The sequence below is a fragment of the Coenobita brevimanus genome, chromosome 105 (genome assembly GCF_032717465.1).
Source record: "Coenobita brevimanus isolate Jiangsu-jjx chromosome 105, ASM3271746v2, whole genome shotgun sequence".
Lineage (NCBI taxonomy): Eukaryota > Metazoa > Arthropoda > Malacostraca > Decapoda > Coenobitidae > Coenobita > Coenobita brevimanus.
Genome location: NC_137058.1, coordinates 28,008,533 through 28,022,270, shown reverse-complemented (window position 1 = coordinate 28,022,270; position 13,738 = coordinate 28,008,533). Strand labels below are relative to the sequence as shown.

Sequence of the window (13,738 nt, the reverse complement as noted above, 5' to 3'; positions counted from 1 at the left end):
TGTGGAAATTAAAGATTTATGCCAGACTCGATCGAAAGCCTTTGAGATGTCAAGTGCAATGGCAAAGCTTTCGCCAAAGTCCCGAAAGGAGGATGACCAGGAGTCTGAAAGGTAGGTGAGAAGATCGCCAGTGGAGCGTCCCTGACGGAACCCATACTGACGATCGGAAAGAAGGTTGTGATAGGAAAGATGCCTTAAAATTTTTCTATTGAGAATTGACTCGAAAACTTTTGAAATACAGGACGTTAAAGCAATTGGATGATAGTTGGAGGGTTGGGAGTGATCACCCTTCTTTGGGACTGGCTGAATGAGAGCAAACTTCCAGCAAGAAGGAAAGGTACAAGTTGACAGACAAAGGCGAAAGAGTTTGCCTAGGCAGGGTGTAAGCACAGAAGCACAGTTCTTGAGAACAACAGGAGGGACCCCATCAGGCCCATATGCCTTGTTAGTACTGAGGCCAGTGATGGCAGAAAATACGTCAACTGAAGAAATTTTAATGTCAGCCATGAGGAAGTCAGAGGGGGGATGTGATGGAGGAACAGCACCGGAATCGTCTAAGGTGGAATTGGAGGAGAAAGTCTGTGCGAAGAGATCTGCTTTATCAGTAGAAGAAATAGCTACAGAACCATCAGCGTAGAAAAGAGGAGGGAAGGATGATGAGGTAAAGTTGTTAGAAAGATTTTTGGCAAGGTGCCAGAAGGAGCGGGAAGAATTCGAGTTGGAGAGTTGAGAGCATTTAGTATGGATGAAATTATTTTTAGTAGAGTGAAGAACAGACTTTGCACGATTCCGGGCAGAAACATAAAGATGATGTGATTCAGGGGTGGGTTGGCTCTGGTACCTTTTGTAGGCCCTCTCCTTGTTGCGGACAGCATTAGAATAAGCGTGATTAAACCAAGGCTTTCTTGTGTTAGTCAAAGGATATGAGAAAGGAATGTATGCTTCCATGCCCAAGAGAATAACCTCCGTAATGCGCAAGGCACACTCAGATGGCTCCCGGCCATGGAAGGAATAATCATTCCAGGGAAAATCAAAGAAGTACTGCCTGAGGGCCTCCCAGTCCGCGGCTCCAAAATGCCACAGACGACGTTTCCCTGGAGGGTCCACAGGCCGTACCGGAGTGATAGGACAGGTTAAAGTAATAAGGTTGTGATTGGAGGAGCCCAACGGAGAGAAAAGATTAACAGAGTAAGCAGAAGGATTAGTTGTGAGGAAGAGGTCAAGTATGTTGGAGCTCTCTCCAAGGCGGTCAGGGATACGGGTAGGGTGCTGTACAAGCTGCCCTAGGTCATTAAGGATAGAAAAGATGTAGGCTTATTCACCAGGTGGATCCGTGAAAGGAGAGGAGAGCCAAAGGTGGTGGTGAACATTGAAATCTCCTAGAATGGAGATTTCAGAGAAAGGAGAAATGGATAGAATGTGTTCCATCGTAGAAGTAAGATAGTCGAAGAATTTTTGATAGTAGAATTAGGGGATAAGTAAACAGCACAGATATATTTAGTCAGAGAATGACAGTTCAGGAACACGAGAGCAAGATAAGTCGTTGCGTATATATACACAACAGCCACCTTTGGCTTTGAAATGAGTATAGAGAAAGTAGGAGGATACAGAAAAGGGTTTGCTGTCAGTTGCCTCAGACAGCTGAGTCTCCGGTAGAAAAAGAAGGTGAGGTTTTGAGGAGGAGAGGTGGTGCTCAACAGAGCGAAAGTTAGAGGAAAGGCCGCGAATGTTGCTGAAATGAAGAAGAAGAGAGTCAGACAGTGGTTCCAGGCACCTCGAGTCGACACCGGGAGAGGGGCGGATGGTGGGGGCATTTATGGTTCCCCCCCCCCCCAGGGACTCCGAGGCTGTGTGTTGTGACGCCATGATTTTTGATTTTTGGAAAAGGAAGTGTAGTGTGTACTGTGCATGTAGTTTGGTGTAGATAGTTAGAGAAATTTGTACTGGAGAGCATGCTGGCCTACTCTCTGTGTAACTGAGACACTGAAAAAGTTCAGCAAAGGGGGATGGTCAGGAACTAGTCCTGAGGGCTGATGAGACGGGAGCTCCAGCACTCCCTGTCATCAGCTTTCCATCCACCTCGGGAGTACTGCCCTGCTCGACTGGTGCTACAGTCTACTCCTCAAATTGAGATGGTTTAGGCACGTGGAGAGGATGGAGGATGATAATTGGGCACAGAAAGTGAGAAGTGTTAACATTAGGGGTAGGGTTGCAAGAGATAGACCAAAAAAGACGTGGGAAGAGGTCAGTGAGTTTGACCCAGGGATAGGGGACTGAATGTGGAAGCTGCCATACTTCAAACAGCATGGAGAGCTGCCATTAGGTGACCAAGGCTGATGCCTGCAAGCACGGTGGAGCCATGAAAAACAAACCAAAACAAAACGAAACCCTCCCTGCAACAAGGTAATTGGGGGGAGCCAGATCGTATAAAGCCAAAAGTTCCTTAGCTCAGAATCATCCCCCCCCCCCTCCTCACTTGGGAATTCAAGCACATGTTGGAAAATAAATGAGTACAGTATCATATTCTAGTACAAAAAATGAAAACTGTGCCCATTTTACACTAACTTAGCCCACAGTTTCACCTTTTTGCAGCTTATTTTACATCTTTGTCATAGCACTTCTTCATGACTAGTACAGTGCTACTACAATCTGTTTATACAACTCTGCAGTGGTGATGAGGAGAGGGCAGTATCAGGCCAGGCATGAGTAAAATGAATGAGAAACAGTTTGGAAGGACCTTGTGAACCCCATTGAACAACCATTGTTCAGCATAATCGACAAAAGTTCGGTGCGCTCAGAGGTGTTCGTTAAATCTGAAATCCATTATATCAAGGTTCGTTTAGCCGGGGTGTACTGTATAAGCACACAGTTCAAGTTGAATATATCATCCTAAAGAGATCTCTGATGCATTTAATAAAATATGATAATGTGTCAGCATGGATTTGTACTCAGTTTACCTGTGGCTGATTGTCCTGCCAAAAAGTGATGATTGTGTGATATCTTATCAAACTTGTAGCCACACTTCACTCTCCTGGTAGTACCTGCTGTAGTTGATGGTGGCATTGTATACTGGAGATGAATGCCTTCATGATGTAGCACTAATATAACCAGTTAGTTCAACAGCCTGACTATTCAGGTGTCCCTAACTTACTTCCCTATCCCCTGAAAGGAGGATGGTGGACTTTAGGAAAAGGTCAGCTTTAGCTTGCGGTCCAGCATGTTCACATTTCAGATGAACCAAGGAGGCCACCAAAGCAACTGCAACCAGAACCCTTAAGTAAATTTAAAACCAGATGTGCTTCTACAGTTAGGTATATTGTATACCAGTTTGAGCCTTGATTCACTGTATCCAGTCCTTTCCACGAACTTTGCAAACTCCAGTGGCAGTGCGAGGACAGTAAGGCACAATTGGTGTTGGAAGCTGGGATGACAGGTATGTTACAGCAGCCACTCACCACAACATACTTACACCACACTATCACAACACAGACAATCCTTCAGCTTAGCCTCAACAAATGTTCTATGGAAGTGACTAGTCAAAGTGGCCGGTTTCTTGCAGTCCACTAGATTCACATTCAGGTACTCCTTGGACCATGGCAACAATTGATACAACAACTAATTTATCAAACCCTTGTTGCAGCGTGAGGGCAGCGTGGCGCGATTGGTGCTGGAGGGTGTGGTGTCAGGTGTGGTTAATGCAGCGGACACCATAATGGTGGACAGTGATGTTTGGCAGGACAGACTGAAAGCTGCTGTTGACGGCATACTCGTCCACAGTCACCAGTGTCGACCACAGGTGTTAAGGACGGCACTACACCTTGCTATAGATCATGATATTCCCCTTAGCCCAGACCCACTTACTGCAGGTAGGGAAAGGACCCAGGATGTTCTTTAATACACTGAGCCTGGAGGTGTCCTTTTTATTGTATTCCTGCTGAGGATAGACTCTGAAGAGGATGATTTTATTCAGTCTAGAGAAGGTCTCGTACCTTGGGATTAATTAAGGTTGCATCTAAACTCCCCAGAGTGATTAGTCTTTCCCAAACTGAATACGTTGTCAACAGATAGCAAGAATAAAATGAAAAAGACATCCCTAGGGTTTAGGGGCTAAGGACAGCATTACACTTGACTATAGATAATATTGCTGTTAGTCCCTGAAGCACTCAGTTTGAAATAAGAGTGAAACAGTTCACCTGTAGAAAGGAATAACACCTTCAGCATTGTGGTTTATTCAGTGATGTAGGTTATTTTTTCTTCTACCAAATGAGAGGTTAGTTAATGGTTTATCTAACCCCTCCAATTCAGAAAGTGTGTACAGTATTAAATGGAGTAAAACTTGATTGCTTCGCCTTCCAGCTTTCATGGTATTATTCACTCCCTTGGCATCCTGGGACTGGATAAGCAAGTGATGGTGATGATGATGATTTCCCAGCACTGAAAATATTACCATTGCAGTGTTCTGACTGACCTTACCAGCTTACCATCATTTGTTTATTTATTTTATTTTAAAAATATATAGTGCCCTTCCCTGTAAAACAATTAACTCTAAGCCTTGGCCACCCCGTTTGGGATACATGGCGTCTGGCAATGGATGAATGAATGATATCCATTGATGTGTAGTTGCTGCCCTGTTTACAAACTTAATTGGTTCTGAGAGTAGGTTCATAACTCAAAATGTTCATGAGACAACATTCGTTTATACCTGAGGCCAAATACATTCAAATAATTTTCACTACAAATCATCAGTGAAAATTGTGAACATAAATAGAAACTGGAATACATTTGTTGAACCAGTTTCTTCAAACAAATTATGTAATTTTTACAAACTTTAATAGTTTGAACTACATAATGTTTAAAATGTCATTGAAAAAGTCATCAGGATCATCATCCATCATCATCATCTGGACCTCCTTTCCCACCCTAGGTCAGGGTGAGGAGTAGTAATGTCCAGACAGCCCAAATTTGCCCAATCCAATGGGCCATGCTTCCATTCACTCATCATTCAAGCCCCTGGAATCCTGGCTATATCGGATACGCCAAAAATATTCACCACGTTCTGTAGCTTCACATAAATGTGTCTGATTGAGTCAATCTAGATGCTGCCACCTAAAGGGGTGCCAAAATCCCTGATCATGTACTTCTCCTCATAACATTCATCCAGCCAGCTCGATCTCTTGTCAGTTCCCTGCCTTACCGACTTCCAAACCTCTCTTCCGCACACACTTATCCACCATATCTCTCCACTTTCTCCTTGGCCTACCTCGCCTCCTCCCTCCTTCAAATTCGCTCAGATATACCTTTTTCACCACTCTGTTGTTATCTGTTCTCTCCACATGACTATACCATCTCAGTACACTCTTCGATTCTGGTGTCCACTGACTTCCTCACTCCGCATCTTTCATGAATCACATTATTTCGTATCCTATCCACCCTCTGTACTCCACATACATTCCTCAGCAGTCCCATCTCCACTGCACTTACTCTTGACTTTTCATTTTCATCCCACACCATAGTCTCACATCCATGTGTTAAAGTTGGCACTAACATTGGCAGTAACATTGAAAAGGTAACTCAGTAAATGTACTGCATATATATCTGTCCATTGCCAGATGCCTTAATTCTGTAAGCGTTGGCCACAGACTAATCATCTCAATGTCACCATGCCCTTTGCCATCTAGCTGCCCTCACTCCAATTTGCACCTCCTCTCTCACATACCTCCCCACCCCATTGCTTCATCTCATCTCATCCATAGTCTACCCCCCCCCTCCTCTCTCCACCATGCTAACATACACTCAGTAACTGTATGTCAAAAAAGGCTGTACTGTATATCCAAAAGTTTATAGGTGGGGTAGCAACTATATTTTTGACCAACCTCTCCGCATAATCTCTTCACCTTCTAGTTTGCATTAGTAGCCGGCTGGAGTCCCTTGGTATCCTGGCGTTAGAGAGGCAGGTGCTGGTGACCCAACATGGCCAGGAAAAACCACCACCAAGAAAGAAGCAAAGGGTTGCTGCAAATGATGAGGGCTCTCAAGTGCTTAGCATCTGGATTAATATGGCTGAGTAAGTTGGAAATGTCACAAGTCAAAGAGTGAAAGGAGTGGAAAAAAAGATTTATCTGAAAATTGTCAAATATAAGCCTGGAAAAAATCAAGTTTAGTAAACTGTACCCCAAAATAGCAGTGTTCACCCCACCTATGGCTAAAACACATTAATCTTAGTCTAAAAACAGTTTATAAATCAACCTAAACACACAATTTTAGTCTAAAATATCAAAATCAGTATTAAAAAAAAAAAAAAAAATCAAAACCCATTCTTAAACTAGGATTCGGCCATCGTTAGGCGGAGTATGGTGGTACGGTATTTCTACCCCCATCGTTAAGCCTGGGTATTGCATCTGGGGGTATCGTATATCGAGGTATTACTACAGCACACATATGTACATTATACATATGTGTCTCTGTACTATATAGGTATATGTTTAAATATATATATTGTAGTGTGTATATATATATATATATATATATATACAGAATCCCTCCAATATCCGACGTAATAGAGCCAAAGGCATGTCCGGATAGTGATCCTGTCCAGATATTGGGCCCCCGCCTCCTGGACTTGTACTTATGGACCCTAACTCAGAAAAACACCTACACAACTCCCTCTGGACATGCATTGCACCTATTTAAGACCCAAATCACACCAATAAGGGACATAAAAGACTGAAATAAATGCAAAAGAACCATAAAATGAGGTTTTAGAGGTGAGTTTATACAATATTAAACATTCTGGGTACTTACAAGTCCCTGGCTCCTGGACTGGTTTGAACCGCCAGTTTGCAGTCCACAGTTAATCCTCTGCACTCTAAATTCTAATTTCTTAACACTGCACAACACTGTAAATTCCCGTGTGTTCTAGTGGCGAGGTATTGCAGTTTATTCACTGTTTATTCACAAAAAACAAGCACCTGTGGCTTGCACTGCTATAAGTATCTGCTCTCGATTGGAGTTTGGCTGTGACTGTTGATGATGGCGGGGTAACAGAGTTGGCAGATCGCAACAGCCACATTACCAATCTCCTCAACTTTCATTACCAAATTTAACTTTTCATTACCAAATTCGTAAAGCTAGCATTTATTCTTCACTAATTATATATACAAGTGGAAATACATGTAATCACTCTCCTTATAATTAACACCATGTTGATTATTTTCACGCTATGTAGGGTAGCAGATTGATCAGAGAGAGCAAAACAATCCATCATCTCCATCCTGTGTATCCTCATACATGTGAAAAATCCATTTGATAATGCATTATTCTGATTCATTACCAAATGAATTTTTCATTACCAAATTGGCCCACACTTGGTAATGAAAAATATCAAATGGCAACCCTGACAGGGGAGGGGGGAGGGGGAGGAAGGAAAGGGTGAAGGGACCATGGTGTAACAGCTGTTCGGCGCCAAGCGGCAATTTCAAATTACGGGAGGGAAAAAAGTCGGATTTTTTTCAAATTTTTTGCGGTTTTTGGCCCATTTTGGGAATATTGGATCCCAGGACGATTATGTCCGGTTAGTGGGGATGTTCAGATATTGGGTGTTCGGATATTAGAGGGATTACTGTATATATATATATAAACCTTTTCTCAGGCTGTACAAGAGTTTGGATATGTGGGATGTTGTGCGTGGTGTGGTGAGAGGGCAGCTGGGTGACATCAAAGAAGATACCAAGGCAGCACTGGAAGCAGAGGCCACCAGCGACCATGTCAGTGCTTTCCTTCACTACCGTCAGGCACTAAATTCACTGTGGGACCAACTTCCTCAGGCAGAGGTGAGATTTTTTTTCAGTCTCTTTAGTCTCTTGATGCACAGGGTGCCTCGTAAAGAGCACTCCACTAGGAACTCGCCTGATGTTACTGTGTGTGTTGCAAGGACAGCTCAGTTTATTGATGTGGGTGTGGATGTGTCGGTAGGAGTAAGAAATGAGTAAATGATGCAGGATAGACCTTGATCACGCTTACTAAGCCGTCCCCACAATACACGAGAAAGCACCTGGCAGACTGAAAGAGGAGTGCTGTATTATTTTTGGATCACCCTCAGTTTATATTTATACAGTAAAACTTTGATATAACGGACTTCAGTATACCGGAATTTGCTTTTATCAGAATAGAGGAGCTATCAGACTAAATTCCTTTATACCTAAAAAATTCTCATAAAGCCAGGAGCGGTCCGGACTGCTTGACCACTTCAGCTATGTTCATCACAATAAGGTAAATAAAAGACATGTTTATCAGTGTACAGTACAGTATTGTTGTATATATTAAACCAGTTGATTATTATAGTGAATGTATAATACAGTACAGTACTGCAGTGGTAACAGTAGTACACTATGTATGGTATTACTGTACTGTATTATCACTGTATTGTATTTTATACTTGTTTTTCATCTTTTACTCATGGAAAAGTTTTTATGATAGAGGGTTGAGACAGATAGTAGCACAGTATCCAGCTTGATGCCAAATGTCGAGCCGATGGGGGGATACTATGTAATATCCAGCATTTCATATTGTTCAGCATAGAGCATGGCTGAATTACAACAGATAATTGAGTGTTTACTGTACATCAGCTATTTTGAACCCATGTTTTCTTCCCCTCAGATGCGTGTGGTGGAGGAGGGGTATGCATCTTGTGCTAAACTACTTGGCCAGTGGCCTGAATTGGAGGAGTTTGTGGAGTCAAGATTCCTCACTGATGAAACCACAGGTCAAGTTAAGTTGGATAGAGTATGGAGTCTCCTTCGTCCATCAGCCTCAGTCCTTCCCTCCCTTGTCAATTCCAAACTCATGATGATTCTGGATGGGGAAGAGACGGATAGAAATTTGTGCAGCTTTGTTGACCATGCTCTATCACAAGCAGAGTACCGGGCCTTGCTAGAGGGTGAGTTGCCACTACAATTGGGTGTTTTATCTGTACATCAGGAGAAATTACCTCAAGCACAAGCCTATCTTGCCACGGCTACTTCCACCACCCTTCTCACTTTAGCACAGTATTCCCTTCTAACACCCAAGCCTCTAATGGCCACCTTGAGAAATGTACAGCTACTTAATGAATTTGGAGATTTTCTGAACACTGTCAAGTATGCTGAAAATTATTCCTATGTGTACAAACTTAAACAGTGTGTGATGAGATGGAAAGCACAAGAGGTTAACACCAATGACTCCCCTCTTCTTATCCAGCTTCTTTCCTCTTATCGGAATCTCTACCTGCACTTCCTGAAGGAAAAAATACCAGATACAGCTGACTCAGACAATATTCCACAACTTATAAAAGAAGCTAATTCATCTATTCACAAATCTGTTGTCAGGGCAGCTCTCATGCACAACAACTACCACTTGGCAATACAGCATTTGAAGAAACTTAAAGTGCTCTGTGAAGATGAGAGTGAATTGGCTCAGTTTTACTTCTTTATGACAGAGGCCAGTGTACTTAGAGGTCAAGGAAAGCCCAAGCAGCATCTACAGTACTTAGTGGAAGCTTGGTCAAAGTTCCTAGGGAAAGTAGATAGTATGAGTGTGTTGGAGCAGGACAAGGAGGTGGAAATACGGTACCTTAAACTTGAAAGTCAGTTGTGCACTAATATCTGTGACTGTATCAGAGAAATGGGGGATGAGTGGAACCAGGAAGATAAATACATGATGGCTTTGGCCAGTAAGTTCCCAGGCACAAAGGAAAAAGAGTCATGGTATGAAAAAATGCATGGATGTAGCTACAGATGCCTGCAAAAAGCAGTTGCCAGTGTTGAAGCAGAATATTCAATGGATGATGAAACTGCGGTAGTATCCAAGTCAAGACAAGACACATACATGACTCTTGCCAAATATGCTGAACATTGTCTTGAAAACTGGAGTGAACACATAAACACCAAGGTGTATACCAAGACTTTAATAACAAGCATTCTGAAAGCCATGGCCTATGGTTCTCGAGAAGCTCACTATCACTTCCCTCGCTTGATCAATGTAATGGAGGAGGATACCAGTCTGATACCAGTATTTAAGAAGGCTTGTGAGAAAGTCCCGCCATGGATGTATCTCTTATGGTTAAGTCACATCTTGATCTATATTGATAAGCCTTCTGGACCAGCACTCCAACCTATTGTGGAGGAAATAGCATCACTGTATCCCCAGGCTCTTGCATACCCCTTTAGGATTAGTGTTAAGCAGTATGACTTCACTAGTAGTGTGGGGAAAACTGCCAAAGCCATGTGTGAGAGGGTGGAGAATGAACTTTGCAAGAATCCATTGCTTTCACAGTTTGTGTCTGCTGTATCACAGTTAGTTGTGCCATATATTCCTTGCAAGGATGCTATCACAGACCTTGCAAGCAAAAAGGATAAAGCAGCTATTGAAGATGGTCTGAAGAGAATTAAAAAGGAATTTTTAACTGGAAAGAGTACTGGAGGAGAGAAAGGAGAAGTTCACTATACTCTGGATAGTATAAGGAAGGATGCTTTAATGAAGCTTAATAAAGCCTTTGGTGAAAACCTATCCAAAATCAAGAATGCACCACTTTCACAAGTAATCAAAGTACTGCAGGAAGTAAAGGTTGGCATGCGACACGATGCAGCATTCTTCAGGAAACTCCCAAGGCAATTAAAAGCGTATTCTCCGTGGCTAGCCAATTTCCAGGCATCCAAATACCCTGACGTACTTGAGTTGCCCGGACAGTACACAGGACTAAGTAAACCCTCACCAGAATACCATATTAAAATCTCTAGTTTTGAGGAGCAAGTTATGGTAATGTCATCTTTGCGTGTGCCCATGAGAGTGGTGATAAGGGGAGATGACGACCGCGATCACAAGTACCTCGTGAAGTGGGGTGAGGACTTGCGTACAGACCAGAGGATTCAGCAGCTATGCACCCTAATGAACTCGCTGTATAATAGCTCTCCGCTTTGCTCACATACCACTCTCAGACCCTCACTGGATACATACCAAGTGGTTCCTCTGTCCCTGGAAGCCGGGATATTGAAGTGGGTGGAATCTACTCAGCCTCTAAAGGACTTTATGATGGATTCCTTTGATACCAGTGAAAAAGATTGCTATAGGGAAGCATGTGAAGTTTACCAGAAAGCAGAGAACTGGAATGTAGCCAAGAAATGCAGCAGGGAAATTGTTGTGAAGGTGTTTGAAAATGCGGTGAACAAGATTCCCTGGAACATCCTGCGTCGTGGACTTCTCAAGCTATCAAGCAGCAAGGAAGGATTTTTCTCTCTGCGTTGTGCATTCACAGCCAGCTATGCAACCATGTCCATCTCTCACTGGCTTCTTGGCATTGGTGATCGCCATTGTGGGAACTCCTTGGTTAGTTTGAAAACAGGTCGACTGGTGGGCATTGATTTTGGCCACCACTTTGAAACTAGCGTCCAGTTCCTACCTGTTCCTGAGCTGATGCCCTTCCGTCTCACCCCGCAAATAGCCAATGTTTTCCAGCCTCTTGGTCATAAGGGAATGCTTCGGGATATCATGGTGGCTATACTGGGTACTCTTCAGAATTCCCACCTTGTTCTCCTTGCAGTTCTTGAGGCATTTGTTAAGGAGCCAACAGAAGACTTTCTGTATTTTGTGAGGGTTCAAGAAGGAAGCACTGATGATACCAAAGTTGAAATGTTCTCCAAGGATCGTATCAGGTTGCTGAAGGCTAAGCTAACTGGCATTAACCCATCGCGAGTAACCCACTGGGCAGTTGCACAGAACAAGCATGTAAAAAATTCCAATGGTGTAAAGTTCCTGGAAAAGGTGATCCTTGGCACAAAAGGACAGAACCCAAGAGCAGATGCTGAGAAGAGTAACCTAAGCCCCCACCAGCAAGTTGACGTATTACTTGAACAGGCAACAGATCCGAATATCCTTGGTAGAACTTGGATTGGATGGGACCCGTTCCTTTAGTCATCACAATCATCATCGTCATCCCTAACCCCTTCCAGCTTAGTTGATGCTGAGGTGTATTCAGGTTGGTGAGTTGAAATGATGAGTATCCAAGGAGACTCATTTCTACCTCATAACTCAGGCTAATCGAATTTCATGCAACAACGATTTAATATTCATGTCATGGGAGTGGACCAGTTCCTTCAGATGAAAGCAACCAACTGTAGCCTATTAGAGGATCATTACATTGATATTTCTTCACCCTCTGAGAAAACTGCCATACAAAAGCCATTTGATCTCTTTAATCCAGTGTTCTGTTTTATCAGTTCTATGAAGCTACCGCCAGCCAATGTAATAGCTTGGGACTGACCTCTAGTATTGAAGGGGTTAATGAAGGCTGTATCTAACTCCTCCAGTTCAGAAAGTGTCTCCAAAGCTGACTTAAATTTTCTAGTGGTAGTTGTAATGGTAGTAGTATTGTCGCAGCGCAGAAGTCTGAAGGTGTCATTATCGTACTTTGGCAACCTATCAGTCAGCTGTACGTCCAGTTTCGTATAATATTATACACGAACATATCATACATGACTCACAGACATGTCATATTATACACAAAATCGAACACACTGTTGGCAGGTAGGTTGCCAGGGCACAGTAATGATACTTTCAGACTCATGCACCATGACTATAGTAATTGCAACCCCTGGCTCATCTGAATGTGAACCAAGTGGACTGCAGGTTAAAGTTACCCTTCTCCTGCTGTCTGCCATCCTCCTTTTGGAGGATTGGGGGAAAGTTGAGCCACATAGTTATATAGTATCATTGCCACCACATGAAGGCCTCCCTCTCCAGCATGAGTAATGTATAAGAAACACAAAATACTGTATATCTTTGGGGTGAAGTTAAAAGTACAAGGTACTGTTACATGGAGGGTTTTCACCAGGTTGTTAATGATGCACTGTTATTTAGATGGGCACAATGATCAGTACTTATGAATACTGTGTAATTGTTAAATATTTGCACTGTATGAGGCTATGGGTTGTATGTGGCTCTGAAAATAGCCAGTTAATCCAGGCAGTGTTCTAGGCCAGCTGGGAAATAAAAAAAAACTGTGTCACGTCGTGACAGATTCCCAGATCACAGTTGCCAATGTCTTGCTGAGCTCTCTGCCTTTCCCATTTTCTGTACATTACGGCTAACTTATCCTTAAAATCATGCAATTTTATGCTAAAACATTCCATTATGTTAATGGTACAATAATTAATAATGCAATAAAAGAAAAAGGCATGATTGTGCGCATAAAGAAATGCTAGTATCTGGTAACACCAGACAGCACGTTGCTGGGAGGCACTTGGCACATTCTGTGACCAGCACGAAGGCTTGTCGACGCACTGAGGTGAAGCAGGCAGTGAGACTATGTTACAGAAGGGGAATTTGGACCCTAATGCCATTTGCTTTCTGTATCTCATGGTTGCTTTCCACATCAAAGAGGGTTTGGGCTACATAGTGGTATACTTAACTCGGTTTTGCTTGCAGTGGCGCTCGGTACACTATGTTATTAGGGGCCTCATATACTCTATACAGATATTAATGATGCTGTTTAAGTTCACCTGTAACCAGATGCCTTAATTCCAGAAGCAACAAATGAATCATCTTATTACCCTCTCCTCTTACATCAGGCTGCCCTGTCTCCAGCTCACCACCCCACCCCATCCCTATATTTCATTCATTGTCTCCTCTCCGCCTCCACCTGATTCACATACCATCTGCAGGTCAATCCGTCATTCTCCACCCAAAGTAACTTACAGAAAAATTCCCT

At 42.9% G+C, this 13,738-nt stretch overlaps 1 protein-coding gene across 1 annotated transcript in view; it reads left to right on the top strand.

Annotated features, from left to right (window-relative positions):
• LOC145416281 (DNA-dependent protein kinase catalytic subunit-like) overlaps positions 1–11,943 on the top strand; it is a 132,270-nt gene extending 120,327 nt beyond the window's left edge. The window contains exons 48-51 of the mRNA XM_080285279.1: positions 3,641–3,866; positions 5,902–6,064; positions 7,649–7,829; positions 8,656–11,943. Coding sequence (XP_080141405.1) covers positions 3,641–3,866; positions 5,902–6,064; positions 7,649–7,829; positions 8,656–11,943 — 3,858 coding nt within the window. The remainder of the gene's footprint in view (positions 1–3,640; positions 3,867–5,901; positions 6,065–7,648; positions 7,830–8,655) is intronic.
• The last annotated feature ends 1,795 nt before the right edge of the window (positions 11,944–13,738 follow it).